At 37.0% G+C, this 17,613-nt stretch overlaps 1 protein-coding gene across 2 annotated transcripts in view; it reads left to right on the forward strand.

Moving 5' to 3' along the window:
• AGBL3 (AGBL carboxypeptidase 3) overlaps window positions 1-17,613 on the forward strand; it is a 69,043-nt gene that overhangs the window by 24,521 nt on the left and 26,909 nt on the right. The window contains exons 8-14 of one of the 2 annotated variants that reach the window (XM_070423939.1): window positions 2,589-2,754; window positions 3,894-4,020; window positions 5,001-5,101; window positions 5,323-5,429; window positions 6,174-6,240; window positions 15,630-15,716; window positions 17,286-17,351. In XM_070423939.1, coding sequence (XP_070280040.1) covers window positions 2,589-2,754; window positions 3,894-4,020; window positions 5,001-5,101; window positions 5,323-5,429; window positions 6,174-6,240; window positions 15,630-15,716; window positions 17,286-17,351 — 721 coding nt within the window. Of the gene's footprint in view, window positions 1-2,588; window positions 2,755-3,893; window positions 4,021-5,000; window positions 5,102-5,322; window positions 5,430-6,173; window positions 6,241-15,629; window positions 15,717-17,285; window positions 17,352-17,613 lie in introns of those variants that run through there. The other variant, XM_070423936.1, reaches the window with a different exon arrangement.

A 17,613-nucleotide genomic window follows, 5' to 3' on the forward strand; every position in this document is an offset into this window, starting at 1 on the left:
GGCTCCTCCCCAGCTTAAGCTGTGGTCAGGGCATATGTAGGAGGCAACTAATAGATGTGTTTCTCTCTCATAGCTATTTCTCTGTCTTTCCCTTCTCTTTCTCTAAAAAATCAATGGAAAAATATCCTCGGGTGAGGATTTAAAAACAAATCTAAACCTCAATTTTATCATCTATACAATGTGAACAATAATACTTACCTCATAGATGGGAGGATTAAATGAAGTTATTGTTACTAAAGTACCCAGATAAAATCTGGAACATTCGGAAGCTTTAAAAATATTCAGTGTTTCCTAAATATAAAAAAAGGAACAAAGTTGTTAAAAAAAAAATATGAGAATTAGAGAGAGTAGGTTTTAGTATAGGGTATTAAAATACCTGTGAGTAAGAAATAGTCAAACTGTTTCTAAAATGATTTAAACAAATATAAGATGAGAGACCCTAAAATCTTGTTTTACTTCAGAAGTAATAACATTTCTTTGGGAATTCATTATTTAGAAGTAAAGGTTTCTTTTGACTCAAAAGAAACAGACCACTAAAATTGAGAAAATGTTGGTTTAAAAATGTACAGTATATTTCATATTTAAGGACCTAACATGATAATCTTGTTTTATAATCTAGTACTCTAAAAACTTGAAATGTTGTTCAGTGACTTTATGTTGATCTGTTATTAATTTGAATTTATTGGGCACCAAATGAGGAAGGGGCAATAAGTTAATACCTGTAACCGACTTCAATACGAAATTTCACTATAGTTTAAAGGATATTGTTTCTAATTCAAGCTATGCTTTGAAAGTTTTGGCTTTAGGTTTTAATATTTTTGTTATAAAAGTACAGTAGTCTACCATCTGCAATTTCACTTACATAGTTTGTTTCATGTAATCAGCTGCAGTCTGAAAGTATTAAATGGAAAAGTTTCAGAAATAAATAATTCCTAAGTCTTAAATTGCACACCATTCTGCGTAGCATGATGAAATCTCGCCTTGTACCATCTGGGACATAAATGACCCCTTTGTCCAGCGTATCCATGCTGTATATGTTACCCTCCTGTTATTCACTTAGCAGCCATCTCACTATCACATTGACTGTGGTGGTATCTAGTGCTTGTGTTCACATCACTCTTATTTTAATAGTGGCCCCAAAGCACAAGAGTAGTGATGCTGGCGATTTGAATATGCCAAAGAGATGCCCTAAAGTGTATGCATAAAGAGGAAAAAACATAGTACATATAGGGGTGGTACTATCTGAGGTTTCCGGCATCCACTGGGGTCTTGGAATATATCCCCTGCAGTTAAGGGGGAGACTACTGTAAAACATTTCATACTACTATAAAGACCATTACTATCATTTTGGTATTTATCCTTCCAGATATAACAAATAATATATGAAATTTTTATTAAGTAATATAATAATGTACAAAGTTTAGAATTATGGAAAGAAGGCAGCCCAGCGGATGGCTCAGTGGTTGAGCGTTGACCTATGAACCAGGTCACTGCTTGGATTCTCGGTCAGGGCACATACCCGGTTGCAGGCTCAATCCCCAGTGTGGGGTGTGCAGGAGACAGATGATCAGTGATTCTCATCATTGATGTTTCTCTCTCCCTCTCCCTTTCTCTCTGAAATCAATAAAAATATTTTTTTTAAAGAAAGAAAAGGCCAAAATGCCCATAATTCTACCACCTTCACAACCACCACTTTTTTCCCTTTTGAAAGCCATCAATCTGGGGTGGGGGTGGGGGGCTTATTTTTTATTACTTTAATATTTATTGAATGCCTAAATTATACAAGCTACAAGCTAAGGATTGTGCTCTTAGTAATATCTAATAATTTCCTTAAATTATTTATTCAAATTTACCAGAAAAAAAGTCAATTCAAACTTTAGGACCATTTTTATCAGAATGATATTTACCACATTAATCAAGGATTAATTCATTGGCTTCAGCACCAAGTCATAAGGCACTCAACTTTTAACAAATATTTTGGGTATTTGTGTGCATAGCACTGTTCTGGATGACTTAAAGCATTCCCTGCCCTTAACAAGATTAAATATCAAAAATATGAAAACTTTCCTCTGCAGGTGCCAAGTAAATGGTACCAATATTAAGTGCTACAGGAGTTCAGAAAAAGGACAGCTCTATAGCCTTGACTAGTTAGAGAGGAAATGAGACATCAGGTCAGTCTTGGGGATGAGGGGTAGTGTTTGCATTTACAAAGATGAAGAAAGAAGGTATTCCTGTCAGAAATATCTATGTGAGAGTTAATGGAGAAAGATGGCAGAGAACTGTTTTCTGTGTAGAACAAAAAGTCAGAATTACATACCAAATCCTGTCGGAAAAAGGTTTGGGAGTAAGGTAAATTTTGTCCTTTTGTAATGCAAGGCATTTGTATTTTATATATGGTTAATGGAAAATTATTTCAGACATTTAAAATTGTATATTAATAGTAATATGCAGTATAGCTAAGAGAAATTGAAAGCTAATATATAGGTAATTCTATTTATTAGGATGTTAGACTTATAAATCCATAGTTACACCCATGAAAGAGAAATGCAGAGGTAATATTTAGTAACTTACCTTTTTCTTCTCGATAGATTGATGGAGAAACGAGAGGTTATTTTATACTGTGACCTTCATGGCCATAGCAGGAAAGAGAACATCTTCATGTATGGCTGTGGTGGAAGTGATAAGTGTAATAAAGCATTGTACTTACAGCAGCGAATCTTCCCACTTATGATGAGCAAAAACTGTCCAGATAAAGTAAGCACTTTTTAAGATTTTAACTACTTTTACTAACAAATGTCCACGTGAGACAGCAAAACGGAAAATCTTATTCAGTAAATTTATTTTTTATTAATTTGGCCTGGTTTTACAGTTGACCATAAGAAAGCAACTATGTAGAATGTTTAGTAGCCGGTAATTTGAAATATGAAGAAGAAAATACCCATTATCCTGCCACTGTACTTATTGGTAAAAAAATACACCTGATTGTTTTACTCCTAAAGTCAAGAATAGGCAAGATATCCACTCTTACCCCTTCAGTTTGCCTTTTCCTGGAGGTTCTAACAAGTGTAATAAGGCAAGAAAAAGAAATAAAAGGCAGATAGGTTGGGAAGAAAGAAGTAATAAAGAAGTTGTCTTCATAGAAAATCCAAAGCAATCCATAAAAAACAAGTGACTTTAGTAATGTCATAGGATACACAGTCAACCCACAAAAAACAATTTAATTTCTATATACTCACAATTAGAAACTAAAATTAAAAACAATACCATTTACTGTAACTCCAAAAGAAATGAAATACTTGTAACTGCAAAGGGATAGCATAAAGGAGTTTTTTAGAAGTGATGGGGTTTTTTCTATGCTGATCATCTACACATATATTAAAAATTAATAGAATGGAACACAAGAAAGTCATTTATTATATGTTAATTTAAAAATAAAATGACAAAAACTTTGTAGATATAACAGTTTTTCAGGCAGCTTTCAAATGATCTTCCACATGAAAATAAAGCATCTTTATTCTATTCTGAAAATCTAAAACATTAATCTTCATTCCTAAATATGTTTAAGCCCCTTCTCTAATTTTTAGTCGTATAAGATCTTACCCATCAGTATCAAGAATTATTCAACTGGTTTTGAATGTATATGCTATGTATAGCTTAAAAGTAAAATTTATTGCTAGAATTTAAATCTGTAGTCCTTAGAAATGTAAATATGTCATTTCTATATTTGAATTACATATGATTTATTTCCATTGGTCAGGAAATAAAAGCAGCTCCTGAAGTATTGGAGAGAATTACTGCTTTTGCACAACTACTTTTCCATTTTCAACTCTACTTCCTAAGAAAGACATTGTTGTCATAAAAAAAGATGGTCTTGTTCATTTGCTTCTTTCCAGTTTTCATTCTCAGCTTGCAAGTTTAATGTTCAGAGGAGCAAAGAAGGTACAGGCAGGGTGGTGATGTGGAAAATGGGAATCAGGAACAGCTTCACCATGGAGGCCACTTTTTGTGGATCTACTCTGGGTAAGACCATGTGTTCTCATTCATGGCTCTTGGAGTTTTAAACCAGAGACGTTTTTAATGTAAGATTAATAGTGTAGATAGTTTAATAGTGAGCACTTTCTTCCCACTTAATGCCTACTGATATCTAATCAATTCTATTAATGGGATGAATAAACAAACTACCACTAAATATGTACCTCTATTTCTCATTTCCCTTTGTAAGAATAGGAAGTTTTAGCTTGCAGATAGAATACCTAATTGGTTGTTTCATGAATTATTTCTTAATTGCTTGGTGGTGGTGGTTGTTTTTACAGGTGACTAATGATTTCAGAAGAAGCAATGCTCATACTTAAAATATGAGGATAGAACTGTTTTTAGTGGATTTACTATTTGTAAGGCAAATAGACTGATGTTTTTTTAATTGGTTTGTTTGTTGTTTTTTGGTCAATTTATATTTTAATGGAAGCACTTGGTTCCTTGAACTAAAAATAAATGTAGTTCCATTTAAGAAATCTTTTAGTCACATCTATCATGTCCTTACAATACTCCATATTAAGATAATTGTCACATTTTTAGAAAATGTATCAATTCAAAAGAAAGCTGGACATCTACACATAATTTTTTTACTAGTTTTTAAAGCATCTTGAATCTGATAAAATATTGATGATGAAAACATTGAAATCATTACCCAACCTTTTCTTTAAGTGACTATTAGGTTGTTTATCACTGGTAACCAGGTATTCCATAACTTTCTTATTGAATTTTATTCTGCCTTACAACATAGACTGATCCATGTTAACTCACCTTTGGTCCAGATAGTGGAGGGGGAATGAAGGAAAGCAATTAGCTGTTAAATGACCTGCCCCAGAAAAGAAAATCCAAAGGACAGGATATGAAATCATATCAGATGTTCTGTTTATGCTTTGTTTTATAACATAGGCCTACCTGCCAAGGAAAAATTAAGTCATCCTCAAGGGTAGATTAACTTATTGATGTTTTAGGTGATAAACGAGGCACTCATTTCAACACAAAAGATTTGGAGTCAATGGGGTATCATTTTTGTGATTCTCTCTTGGACTATTGTGATCCAGACCGAACTAAGGTAAGTAAAGTCCATTTGGTAACACTCCAGTCTACCAACTAACATAACCTGCCTATGAGACTATGACAGTTTATTCCTTTTAATTTCCTAACAACAGTGTTCAGGGTGTTTTGATAGTTGATGTCCCAGTAGCTTTTGTTCCAGGAGTCTATAAATATTCAATTAATTTAATTAGGAAATAAAGTTATTTTATTATTAACTCATTTATTATTTTCCCCTAGTATTATCAGTGCCTAAAAGAATTAGAAGAAATGCAAAAACATATAAACTTGGAAAAAGTCCTTGATGATTCAGATACTTCTTTGAAAGAAATTACAGTGGAGTCTAGGTAAGTCAAGATGGTGGAAGTAATGTAATTTGGTGTGCTGTTTTACTGTGTTACTTATAATATTTCTAGGATATAATTGTTGGTCTCAACTGAAAATACTGACTAAAGGTGGAAAAAAAATTTTCCCATGCACATTACTTTGGCCAGATCTCATCAAGACTTTATTTATTCATTTAGTCAAGTAATATTAATTGAGCACCTACTATGTACTATACATAAAAGACATACTCAAATTTTTTAATGCTGTAATTACCTACAGAGAACTGACACATTTAAAAAGATGTCACATAAATACTCACATTAGTGAATAATAAGTACAAAATTTAGTGCTAAGGGAAAGTTTTTGGAAGGAAAGAGGTACTAATTTTAGTATAGGTCCTATAGAAAAGGTAGAATAAATATTTGATTCTTCCCCTTTATTTATAAATTTTCAGACTTTGAGTTAGTGCCCCTGTAACCTCCAGTGGTGACTAATAAGTTTATTTGCAGGTGTAGAGTATCATTTTGAATTCAGGGATTTGTTTATATTTGTTTTGTTCCAATCAATTTCAGTCATTATTCTTCTAATACCCTAAGATGCCTAGAACTACCAAACATATACACCACCTTTGTAAACATTCTTCTCAGAATTAGAACTATTTCTACCATTCCAGTAAAGTAATAAAGCAAAAGTAACTGTTGCAATTTTAAAATGGCATCAAAACATTCTGTAAATTAAAATAATAATTTATTATTTTTTTGTAGTAGCCAAGGCTCTGACAGTTCAGAATCGAATGAGTCTCAGAGTTACATTCTCAAGTTAACTTCTCAGGTATGATTGAAAATTTCTGCATATGGTATGTATATGCTAAATAGGTACTCTTCTTATTTGACTAACAATCGGGGGGAGGGGAGGTTACAGTTGTATAATTATTGTGTAGCCGTAATTGTGATTCTCTGATTATGTACCATATCTTTAATCATAGAATTCTCTAACCTTATGATTTCTTAGCACTCTTACTTTATAGATGAAAACAGTTAATATCCAGAGAGATTAAATTCCTTCTCAAAAACCCACCACTTGTTAATGGGAGTTGGTAGCATAGCATACATCACCTGACTGCTAGTCCAATATTCGCTTATTCATTTACTTAACAACCATATGTTGACTTCAGCTGTATGCTCTAGGGATAATACAGTGAATAAAATAAGACAAAAATCCTTCCCTTTCAAGTAAGTAAGATATATGATATAAGAGACAAGTGTTTATGGAGAAGATTAGAGTGGAAGAGACTTTAGGTGGTGTTATGTACTGAATGTGTGTGCCCCTTACCAAGTATGCATGTTTAGACCCTGATCCCAGTGTAATGCTGTGAGGAGGTGACTAAGACAGCACTCTGTTGGTACTGAGAGTGGGGCACTGCTATAGCAAATGCCTACAAATGTGGTGGTAGCTTTGAAACTGGCTGTTGGGTAGAGGCTGGAAGAGTTTGAAGTGCATGTTAGAAAATGCTGATATTGCCATGAAGGGATTTTAAAGAAGATTGTGGTGAGAGTTCAGAAAGAAAAGAGGGGAATTGTAGAAAATACATAAAGGATCATAAGCAGAATGTTGGTAGAAATGTGACTGTTAAGGATGATTCTGATGGGGGGAGGGGGGATCTCAGGCAGAAATGAGGAACATGTTCCTGGACAGTGGAGAAAATGCAGTCCTTGCTATCAGCTGGCAGAGAACTTGGCCAAACTGTATTTATGTTCTAGTGTTTTGTGGAAAGTAGAACTTGTGACTGATAAGAGTGGATATTTAGCTGAGAAGTGTTGGAGGAGCAGCTTGGTTCCCCCTGACTGCTTATAGTAAAATGTAAGAAGAGAGAAATGAATTGAGCAAGAAATTGCTAAGCAAAAAGGAACCAGAACATAAAGATTTAGAAAATTCTCAGCCTGTCCATATTACAAAAAGAGAAGGAAGGAAGGGAGGGAGGGAGGGGGAGAGGGAGGGAGAGAGGGAGGAAGGAAGGAAGGAAGGAAGGAAGGAAGGAAGGAAGGAAGGAAGGAAGGAAGGAAAGAAGAAAGAAAGAAAGAAAGAAAGAAAGAAAGAAAGAAAGAAAGAAAGAAAGAAAGAAAGAAAGAAAGAAAGAAAGAAAGAAAGAAAGAAAGAGAAAGAAGAAAGAAAGAAAGAAAGAAAGAAAGAAAGAAAGAAAGAAAGAAAGAAAGAAAGAAAGAAAAGAAAGGAAAAGAAAGAAAGAAAGAAAGAAAGAAAGAAAGAAAGAAAGAAAGGAAGGGAGGGAGGGAGGGAGGGAGGGAGGGAGGGAGGGAGGGAGGGAGGGAGGAAGGAAGGAAGGAAGGGAGGGAGGAAGGAGGTAAGTCTTCAGAAGAGATAGTAGGGTGCAGAGCAAGCATGTCAAACTCAAAGGATAGGGCAGGCCAAATAAACAAGGTTTAAGTTTATGTGGGCTGCAAAAATACAAAAGCTTCAATTTTCATAGAAACATAGGTTTATTTCAATAGAGACATGCTGAATACAAAGGGCTGAAATAAATGAGTAATTGTTAACATAAAATAATAGACTATTTAAATAAAAATTAATATTTTTCTTGAACATTAACTTACCAGACACTGCATAACTGCACAAATTAATAAGTGTAACGCAAATAAACCTATTTTTCTTGTTCTCTGAAAGCAAAATACTTCCTGTTGCGCACACCAAAAAAGTCAGTACAAGACTAATGACATGGCAATCCGCTGCTAAAATATTCGCTGCTAGTATTAGTGGAGAAAAATGGTGCACCTGTGCATAAGGCAAATAAGGGAAATGAATGCAATACGATTATAGTAATCAGTCATTAGCGAACATTGTTAATTAATAATAGTTCGTTATTAATAATTATGTATAACAGGATATCATAAAAATTAAGTTAGGAAATTTTTATTAAAATGTTTCTTACATACCATTATATTGGCTGGGCCGCAAAAATATTTGTTGTGGGCCGCATATGGCCCGTGGGCCACAAGTTTGACATGTTTGGAGTAGAGGATCAACCTTTTTATAAGGAGACTAGTGTCCCGGTGCACAAATTCTTGCACATTGAAAGGAAATTAATTAGAAGAAATATTTTAATATCACTAATCACCCTTTCTCTATAATAGAAGTGTCAACCAAACTCATGATTAACAATGACAGATCGAAACACACATATGCGATTGGCCACAGTGAGAGCTTTATTTGTATCATGCATGTGCGAGTTAACTTAGCCTTTTATATAGAGAGAATAAATTTGCTTAATTAGACCTGCTTTCTGATTTAGTTAAACTTTTTCCAGCCCAATGAAGCACCCCAACTTCTCTTTCAGGCACTTGTCAACAACACAACAGTAAATATCAACACGAAGCAGATCATTATTGTAGGTCACACAGGGAGAACAAAGGGTAAAATATTTAATTGCAGCAGTGTTTGACTATATTCTGCCCAGTGAGAAAACCTGAAGTCGTTTTCAAGGTCCACCATTTCTTACTGCATTTCATTTGGGTCAAGTTTCTAAACTTTCTAAATCTCTGTTTTCTGGCTAATGAAAAGAAAATAGGATCCCACCGAATCTCCTATCTACCTACTCCAGGACTTCTGTGAGGATCAAATGAGATGAGGCACAGGAAAACACTTCACAAACATTTGGTTAAAGTGTAAAATGTTTCCACCTGGCTATAAAGCAAGTCGTGTTCCTGGGCTGAAGAAACTCCAAGGAAGCTAGTCGCTAGGGAGAGGAAACCAGGCGTTGCTACCTGACATCATTACCTGGTGCCCACAGTGACTGTTTCTGGGCTGGGCTGGGCTGTGGGCGCATTTAGTGCCATGGGGTCTTGGCAGCATTGGCTGTGACTTGGTGGGCTGTCGCTCTGAGGTGGTGGTGGGGCCTGTGTCCCACTTGGGGGAAGCTTTGTGGGCGCCAGGTCCGCAGTGCTGTTTCTTTGTAAATGGCCAGAACTTGTTATGGCAGCTCCTGCATTGAGCGTCTGCCCCCTGGTGGTCAATGCATGTCATAGCGACCAGTCAGATGGACACTTAGCATATTAGCCTTATATATATATATATATAGAGAGAGAGAGAGAGAGAGAGAGAGAGAGAGAGAGAGAGATTAGTGTGGGTGTGAACCACAGAACTAATCATCCATCTCGGCAGGATATGGCCGGTTTGAACTGAAGGGGATAGGGACAGGACAGCGTAAAGGAAGGCTGTCAGTAGGATACCGTAGAGCAGCGGTTCTCAACCTGTGGGTTGCGACCCCTGAAAATACATCCTGCATATCAGATATTTACATTACGATTCATAACAGTAGCAAAATTAGTTATGAAGTAGCAATGAAAATAATTTTATGGTTGGGGGTCACCACAACATGAGGAACTGTATTAAAGGGTCATGGCATTAGGAAAGTTGAGAACCACTGCCATAAGAGCTTTTTCATGTGAATGTGTGCTGTTCTTCATAACAAGATTTAAAAAAAAAAAAAAAAGGCCTGGAGGTAACTAAGAGCTTATCAGGGCCACCACCACCGAGGTTTTAGGGCAGACAGCCTCCAACAGAGGCAATGCAGGTAAACCACCTAGAGCTATGAGCTGTGGTGTGGGCAGGGCCCCAACAGAGAGCCAGGCATGAGCAGCACTCTGCCAAGCTGTAGGAGTGATGTTGCCACTCCAGTGGGTCCAGAAGCCAGAACATGAAACCAGAGAGGAGTGTTCTTGAGCCTAAGATCTCATTGAATTTTATAGGTTTCGAGCTTGCTTGCGACCTGTCACCTTATCCTTCTTTCCTGTTTCTTCCTTTTGGAATGGGAATGTATGTCCTAGGCCCTTCTCACCATTGTGTTTTGGAAGTGCATAACTCGTTTGGTTTCAGAGGTTCACAGCTGGAGAGGAACTTTACCTCAGGAGGAATGATACCTTGAGTCTCAGCCATATCTGATTTAGATGATATTGAGAGGAGACTTTGGACTTTAGAGTCGATGGTGGCATGAGTCAAGACTTTTGGGGTTGTTGAGATGAAAAGAATGTATGTTGCATGAGAGAAGGACATGAATTTGGGGGAACAGAGGTAGACTGCTGTGGTCTGAATATTTTTGTCCCCGCCCCCAAATGCATATATTGAAATTACAATGCCCAATATGATGGTGCTAGAAAGTGGGGATAGGAGGGGCCTTTGGAAGGTGACTAGGTCATAAAGGCAGATCCTTCACGAGTGGAATAGTGCCCTATAAGACAAACCCAGAGAGTTCCCTAGCCCCTTCTTGACGATGCAACAAGAAGTCTACAACTCAAAAGAAAGCTCTCACCTGACCATACTGGCACCCTGATCTCAACCTTCCAGCCTCTAGAACTATGAGAAATACATTTCTGTTATTTATAAGTCACTCAGTCTGTGGTAGTTTATTATAGCAGCCAAACGGACTTAGATCTTGTATTGGTGTTCTATCGCTGAGTAAAAAATTACCCCAACATTAGCACTTAAAACAACAAACATGTATCATATACTTTATGTAGGTTAGAAAAGCATGAGTGGCTTAGCTGGGTGCTTCTGAGGTCTCTCAAAGGCTACAGTGAAGGTGCTGGTCAGGCTGTGGTCTCACATGAAGGCTTGACTGAGGAAGGATCAGTTTTCAAGTTCACTCACATGGTTATTGACAAGATTCAGTCCCTTACAGAATGTTGGACTGAGGGCCTCAGTTTCTTGCTGGCTGTTGGCTGAAAGTCTCCCTTGGTTCTTTCCATGTGTGCTTCTCCATAGGGCGCCTCACAACGCCTAACTGGCTTCCATCAGATTGAGCAAGCAAAAGAGCAAGAGAGGGCACACAAGAGAGAAGCAACAGTATCTTTGCAGCCTAATCTCAGAAGCAGAATCCCATTAGTGTTGCCATATTCCATTCATTAGAAGTGATTCACTAGGTTGAGCCCACCCTCAAAGGGAGAGGATTATAGAAGGGCATGGATGCTAGGAGATGGAGATCATTAGAGGCCATCCTAGCAATTGTCTACCACAAACATCAAAGCCATAACTTTGATTTTTTGCCTTAAGGCTATGTTGAAACCAGCCTTCAAATTCTCAAATTGGGGGCTCCATTTTCCCTGTCAATTCAGTTCTTTTTTCCAAATATTTTTCGAGCTGATTTCTTTCTTGTAGCAACTTATCAAATGAAGCGAGCAACAACCAACTCATATTGTAAACATTCTGCCTCAAAATCTCTGTGTCCAATGACCCAGGTCTGTTAGGTACATTTTCTGTCTTTCATAGTCCCAGGAGACAGTTTTACTAAATGCATCACCTCTACATAACTGCGCCACTATTTGTCTAGCTTCCTGTAACGGTTTCTACACCACCTGTTGTTAGCCAGCCAATGTTTGTCACAGAGTTTAGGTTTTTATTAGGACAGTATCATACTTCTAGGTATCAATTTCTATATTATTCATATGCTACTGCATTAAATCCTCTACTTCCTTATATATCTTCTGTCTGTTCTATCATCATGAGTGAGTATGGAAGGCTCCAACCATTGTAGAACTGTCTACTTCTCTCTTCACTTCTGTCCATTTTGCTTCATATATTTTAATGGTCTGGCAGTAGATATGTAAGTGTTTATAATTGTTATATCTTCTTGCCGTATTGAACCTTTTATTAATATTTAGTGTCCTTTGTCTCATAATATTTTTAAATTTAAAGTCCATTTTGTCTGATACTAGTATCACCTTTTCTGCTCTCTTCTGGTTCCTATTTGCATGAAATATCTTTTCCATTCTCTCACTTTCAACTTGTTTGTATTTTGGTTCTTTTGAGTCTTTTATAGACAGCATATAATTGGATCGTGTGTTTTTATCCATTCTTCGAATATCTGTCTTTTGACTGGAAAGTTTAATCCATTTATAATGAAAATACTTACTGATACAAAGGAATTACTTCTCTCACTCTGCTGTTTGTTTTCCATGTGTCTTACAATATTTTGGTCACTCAGATTACATCACTGTCTTCATTTGTGTTTAGCTGATTTTTTTGTAGTGAAATGTTTAAATTCCTTTCTCATTTCCTTTTGTGTCTATTCTATAGGTATTTTCTTTGTGCTCACTGTGGGGATTACGTTTAATATCCTAAACTTATAACACTCTAATTGTAACTTAGTCTGGCTTACCATCAATAGTGTACAAAAAGTCTGCTCTACAGCTGCAATCCCACCACTTCAGTTGTCAATGTCAAAAAATCACATATTTATATACTGTGTGCCCCAAAACATATACTAATACTTTTCTTTAAATGTATTAGTCTCTTAAATTATGTAGAAAACAAAATTCAAGGCGTGGCTCAGTGGTTGAATGGTTGAGTGTCGATCTATGAACCTTTAGGAGATTATGGTTTGATTCCCAGTCAGGGCACATGCCCAGGTTGTAGGCTTCATCCCCAATAGGGGGCGTGCAGGAAGCAGCCTATGAATGGTTCTCTCTCATCATTGATGTTTCTATCTCTCTCCCTCTCCCTTCCTCTCTGAAATCAATAAAAATATACTTAAAAAACAATATTTGGACTTACAAAGCAAAGTTACAGTAATACTAGCTTTTACATTAATAATAATGGGGGTTTTTCTTTAAATGTTAGTCACTTGCCATGTAGAAAACAAAGTGCTGTTTCAAACTGTTGTTGCAATAACACTAGCTTTTATAATTGTATTTACTGTATTAAGATCCTTAATTCTCCATATACCTTCAAGTTACTCTTGTACCAGATTAAAAGGGTCCGTTTCCCCGAAAGCCCAATAAGACACAAACCTGAGTTTGCAGCAAAGAAAATAAGAGTTTATTTCAGGAAGTGGCCCTTGCCTGGAGACAGGTGAGCTAATGCTCAAAGACCTGGCTCCCTGATGGCTTCCAAGGGATGGGTTATAGAGGAGAGGGAAATCATTAATCATGACGATTAAGGGAGTTAAGACTGTGGTCAGGATTGTGGTCTCTACTGATTAGTCAGTGATAGGGGAAGAGATAGTTGATCAGTGCATCTGGCCCTGTTGTCATCCATGGCTGTTGGTTTGTCTGGTTTCACCAATTTTATGGGCCTGGAGCTGAAACACAGTTATGGTCTAGATGTTATCTTTAGTTTGACAGAAACTCTGTCTGGCGGGGGGTCGGGGTTAACAGACCTGAGGCTTTGTTCCTAAGATTATTTGATGCTGGTCAGAACCTCAGTGTCCTCAGGGCTTAATGATTAAGGGAGTGCACCTCCAAGGGAGAGGGGGGCAGGTAAGTCAGGGTGCTGGGTGAGACAAGTTTGACTCAAAAGAAAGCAGAAAAAGTCATAGTAAAGAAATGAATTTTCTGCAAGGTTACACTGACTGGTGTCCTTTCATTTCACCTTACAGAACTCCCTTGAAAATTTCTTGCAAGGCAGGTCTAGAGGTCACGAACACCCTCAGCTTTTGTGTTTCTGAGAATGTGTTCATTTCTCCCTAATTTTTTGAAGGACTATTCTGTCCATTTTTTTCGCCCTTTAAGCACTATAAATATATTGACACACTGTCTCCTGGCCTCCAAAGTTTCTGATGAGAAATTAGCTAATGATCTTATTGAGAATCCCTTGCATGTAATTCCTCTTGCTACTTCCAAGATTCTCTTTTATTGTTCTCTTTGACTTTGAAAGTTTGGTTATAATGTGTCTTGATGTGGGCTTTTTAATTGCAGATATGTTTTTAAAGTCTTTTAAATTTAAGTATAGTTGGTATACAATATTATATTAGTTTTAGGTGAACAACACAATGATTTGACATTTATATTCCTTACAATGTCACCGTGCAAATCCATCACAGTGTTATCTATAATAATAAAAGCATAATATGCTAATTAGACCGGACATCCTTCTGGACGACCTTCCAGATGAAGTCGCAGCGGCAGGGGCCAAGCCCCTTGCACGAATTTCATGCATTGGGCCTTTAGTTGATTATATTCCCCTTGACCTTTTTACCTATCCTTCCAGCCCCCTTCCATCTGACAATTTTCAATTTGAGCTCTGTTTCTATGAATCTGTTTTGTTTTATTTGTAAAAGGTTTGGAGTGGGCCGGGTCACGCACCTATGACATGAGGCTGTAATGTATCAAAAGGCTTTTATTTCAGGCATCTGGGTGCAGATGGGCTGAGTCAGAAAAAAAAGGAGTCAGTGGAGAATGAAGGGAGAGGTAGATTTTTATTACTTCTTGCTGGCTGCAAGCCATTCTGCTGGTGTAAGGGTCTGGTCCGTCCTTAGTTCCTCCTGTGCCAGGTGTCTTCTGGTTATCTAGGCTATGCCGTGCCCAAGGCTGCAAGCTTTCTGCAAGATATCTGCTAAGCACAATAAGTTTTCTCTGCCTTGTTTTATTCTCTTTAACCCTTTCAGTTTGTTATTTGTTTTATTTTTTTAATTTCTTTATTGGTTAAGGTATACAAATGTGTCCTCAACCCCCATGTTATTTGTTTTATTTGTTCTTTTAGATCCCATATATGTTAAACCTGATGATTAACTGTCTGCTTAACATCATTAAAATGATCATACTACCCAAACTAATCTACAGATTCAGTGTGATCCTTATTAAAATACCAATGGCATTCTTCTCAGAACTAGCACCAGTAATCCTAAAATTTATAGGGAATTGGTGTGGAGTTTTTTATTTCATCTTACTTGGAGCTCATTAAGTTTCTTGGATGTTTACATTAATGTCTTCCATCAAATTTGGGAAGTTTTCAGCCATTATTACTTAAATCATTGACATTTCTGGGTTGCTGGCTCCTCCAGTTCTCAGGCTGAGTGTATGAGGCAAAAAACAAAACACAGGAAACTACTCAAGGTCATGTTGCTCCTCTGCTCCTTAGATCACTCGCCAGTTTGCCTTCTTTTTTACACTTTTTAGAGCCTCTTATATTTATTTTGTATGTAATACCCAGTGTTTTTAGTTGTGCTTAGATAGAGGAATAGGAAAAGTACTTCATCTTCTTACAAATGGAAGCCTTAGGATGTTTTATGTCTGCATATATACTGTCCTTAGTGTGTTGATTAAATGTTGAGTTTTTTAATTCATGTTTATTCTTTTTTAATGTTTTTATTGATTTTAGAAAGAGAGAAACGAGGTGAGAAATATAGATCAGCTAGCTGCCTCTTGCACGTTCCCCACTGGGGATTGAGCCCAAAACTTGGGAATGTTGATTTTAAATATTATTCTTTTACCTAGATAAAAGCCAAGAAAAAACATCTGAGAACAAAGAAGGAAAGAAATTCTACCCTAGCAAGACATAAAAATGCCAGAGAAGAGCGAGAGGTAAATAAGTATCCATTGATACTAGCAGCTTCTGAAAAAAATGTTTGCAAGAGAATGGAAAGTTATTTCCTCTTACACTTCCCATTCCCTGATTATTCCTCAGGAAAAGTTAATGATTAAATATTTTCTCATCTTATTCACTGTTTATAAAAGCACAAAAGAACCTTGACAGATGAGAGGTGGGTCTTATTAGGTGTGATATTTACATTTCACTTATATTTACCTTACTCAGAAAAGTATTTGAGTCATCTGACAAAGATGCATCCAGGATAGCAAAAAATAAATTAAAATTAAGAAAAATTAAATGGGAATACAAAAGTATAGATGGTGCGGGGAGGTTAGCTTCCACCGTGGCAGAAGGGGAGCTCTGCAGACCCATTCACTAGCAAAAGTAGGTGAGAACTATTAAAAACAAGACAAAAAGCAACCATTTAAACAATGAGGTTCAAAGATTTCTTCCACAAAGAAGTCAAAAAGCAGGAGGCCAGTGTTGCCCCCGAGAGAAAGTAAGTGAAAGCTAAAGAGTGTGGCATTCCCTAGTTCTCGGGGTGCAGCCCCTGAGTTCTGTTGTACTTTTCAGTTACACTGATGAGGTCATCTTTATTCCCAACTCTGAAATCTTTTATTCTTTTATAGTTTTTATACTTTCCCATGTTTGGAAGACTACATGCCATACTTACCATTGATCATCTCTGGAGTATGGAAACAAGTTCACTTTTCACTGCTTGCACCCCTGTTGTTTGAATTACACAATATGTTATTGTAATTTTCTTATAATTTGTAAGAAGATACCCCCAAAAAGAATATTCTTTCTAATGGATTCAGCAACTTATCAATGAAAAAGTTGAGCCTTTTGGTCAAGATTAAGGGAGGACTGGGGAGTGAGTATTTCCTGGGGAGTGTTTCAGTTTGGGAAGATGAAAGAGTTCTGGAGATGGGTGGTGGTATTGGTTGCACAGCAGTATAAACGTACTTAAGGACATTGAACTGTACACTTAAAAATGATTAAGATGGTAAATTATATGTGTGGTGTATTTTATCACACACACACAAAAGTTAAGGGATTATTTAAACAGTGAATTTACACTGGCTGCTATGAGGTTGAGCTAAAGACTAAAATCAAGCACACACAGATAGGGAAAACACGCTCAATAATGGGGCATTTTAAACAAACTGAGAATTATATAATAAGTCTTTATTTGTTATAAACATCCTGCCTCTCTGTCATCCCAACATTCCTTTCCCCATCACAACGAACATTCACACACTGATATGCTATGTTACTGTTGGCAGAAACGATTCAATATGGATTTCTAAAATTAAAATAACAACAACAAAAATAACGTCTCTAGAAATGGCCCTAAGAACATACAGCAAATGAAAAAAACATATATTTATGAAAATCTACAACTTGATTAAAAACAAACAGTGAAAGTCTGTGGTGTTTGAATCAACACTCCCTGCTCCCCTCACCCTCCTCCCTCCTTCCTTCCCCTCCCCGCTCCCCCCTCAATGAGACTGAGACTGTAGACAAATTCAGCCCAGACACAGGGCCTCCTCTCCCCACAGATAAAAGTCAGAGAGCTGTCTCCGCAGGAAAGTTATTCTCTCTCCAATGCTGAAGCTACATTCCAGGTGAGTGCAGCCCATTTAGAAATGGGGGTTCCTCTTTCTACCCAGGCCCCATTCATAAAAAAGAGGCTCTATCTTGGGTGCCACATCACTGAGAATATTTTTGGCCCTAATCGCCCTTGCTTTGGCTCGTCAAGTGGTGGTTCCACACTGGAAAGGCGAATTTAGAGAAGACCAGAAACTACTGCCCTCTTCCCACCTACAGCTCAGCTCCTAAAGTGGGGTACCACTGAGAGAAGGTCATGGTCTCCTCCCCCAGCTCCAG

The sequence above is a fragment of the Myotis yumanensis genome, unplaced genomic scaffold (genome assembly GCF_028538775.1).
Source record: "Myotis yumanensis isolate MYYU_CA2020_CCGP unplaced genomic scaffold, mMyoYum1.0.hap1 SCAF_9, whole genome shotgun sequence".
Lineage (NCBI taxonomy): Eukaryota > Metazoa > Chordata > Mammalia > Chiroptera > Vespertilionidae > Myotis > Myotis yumanensis.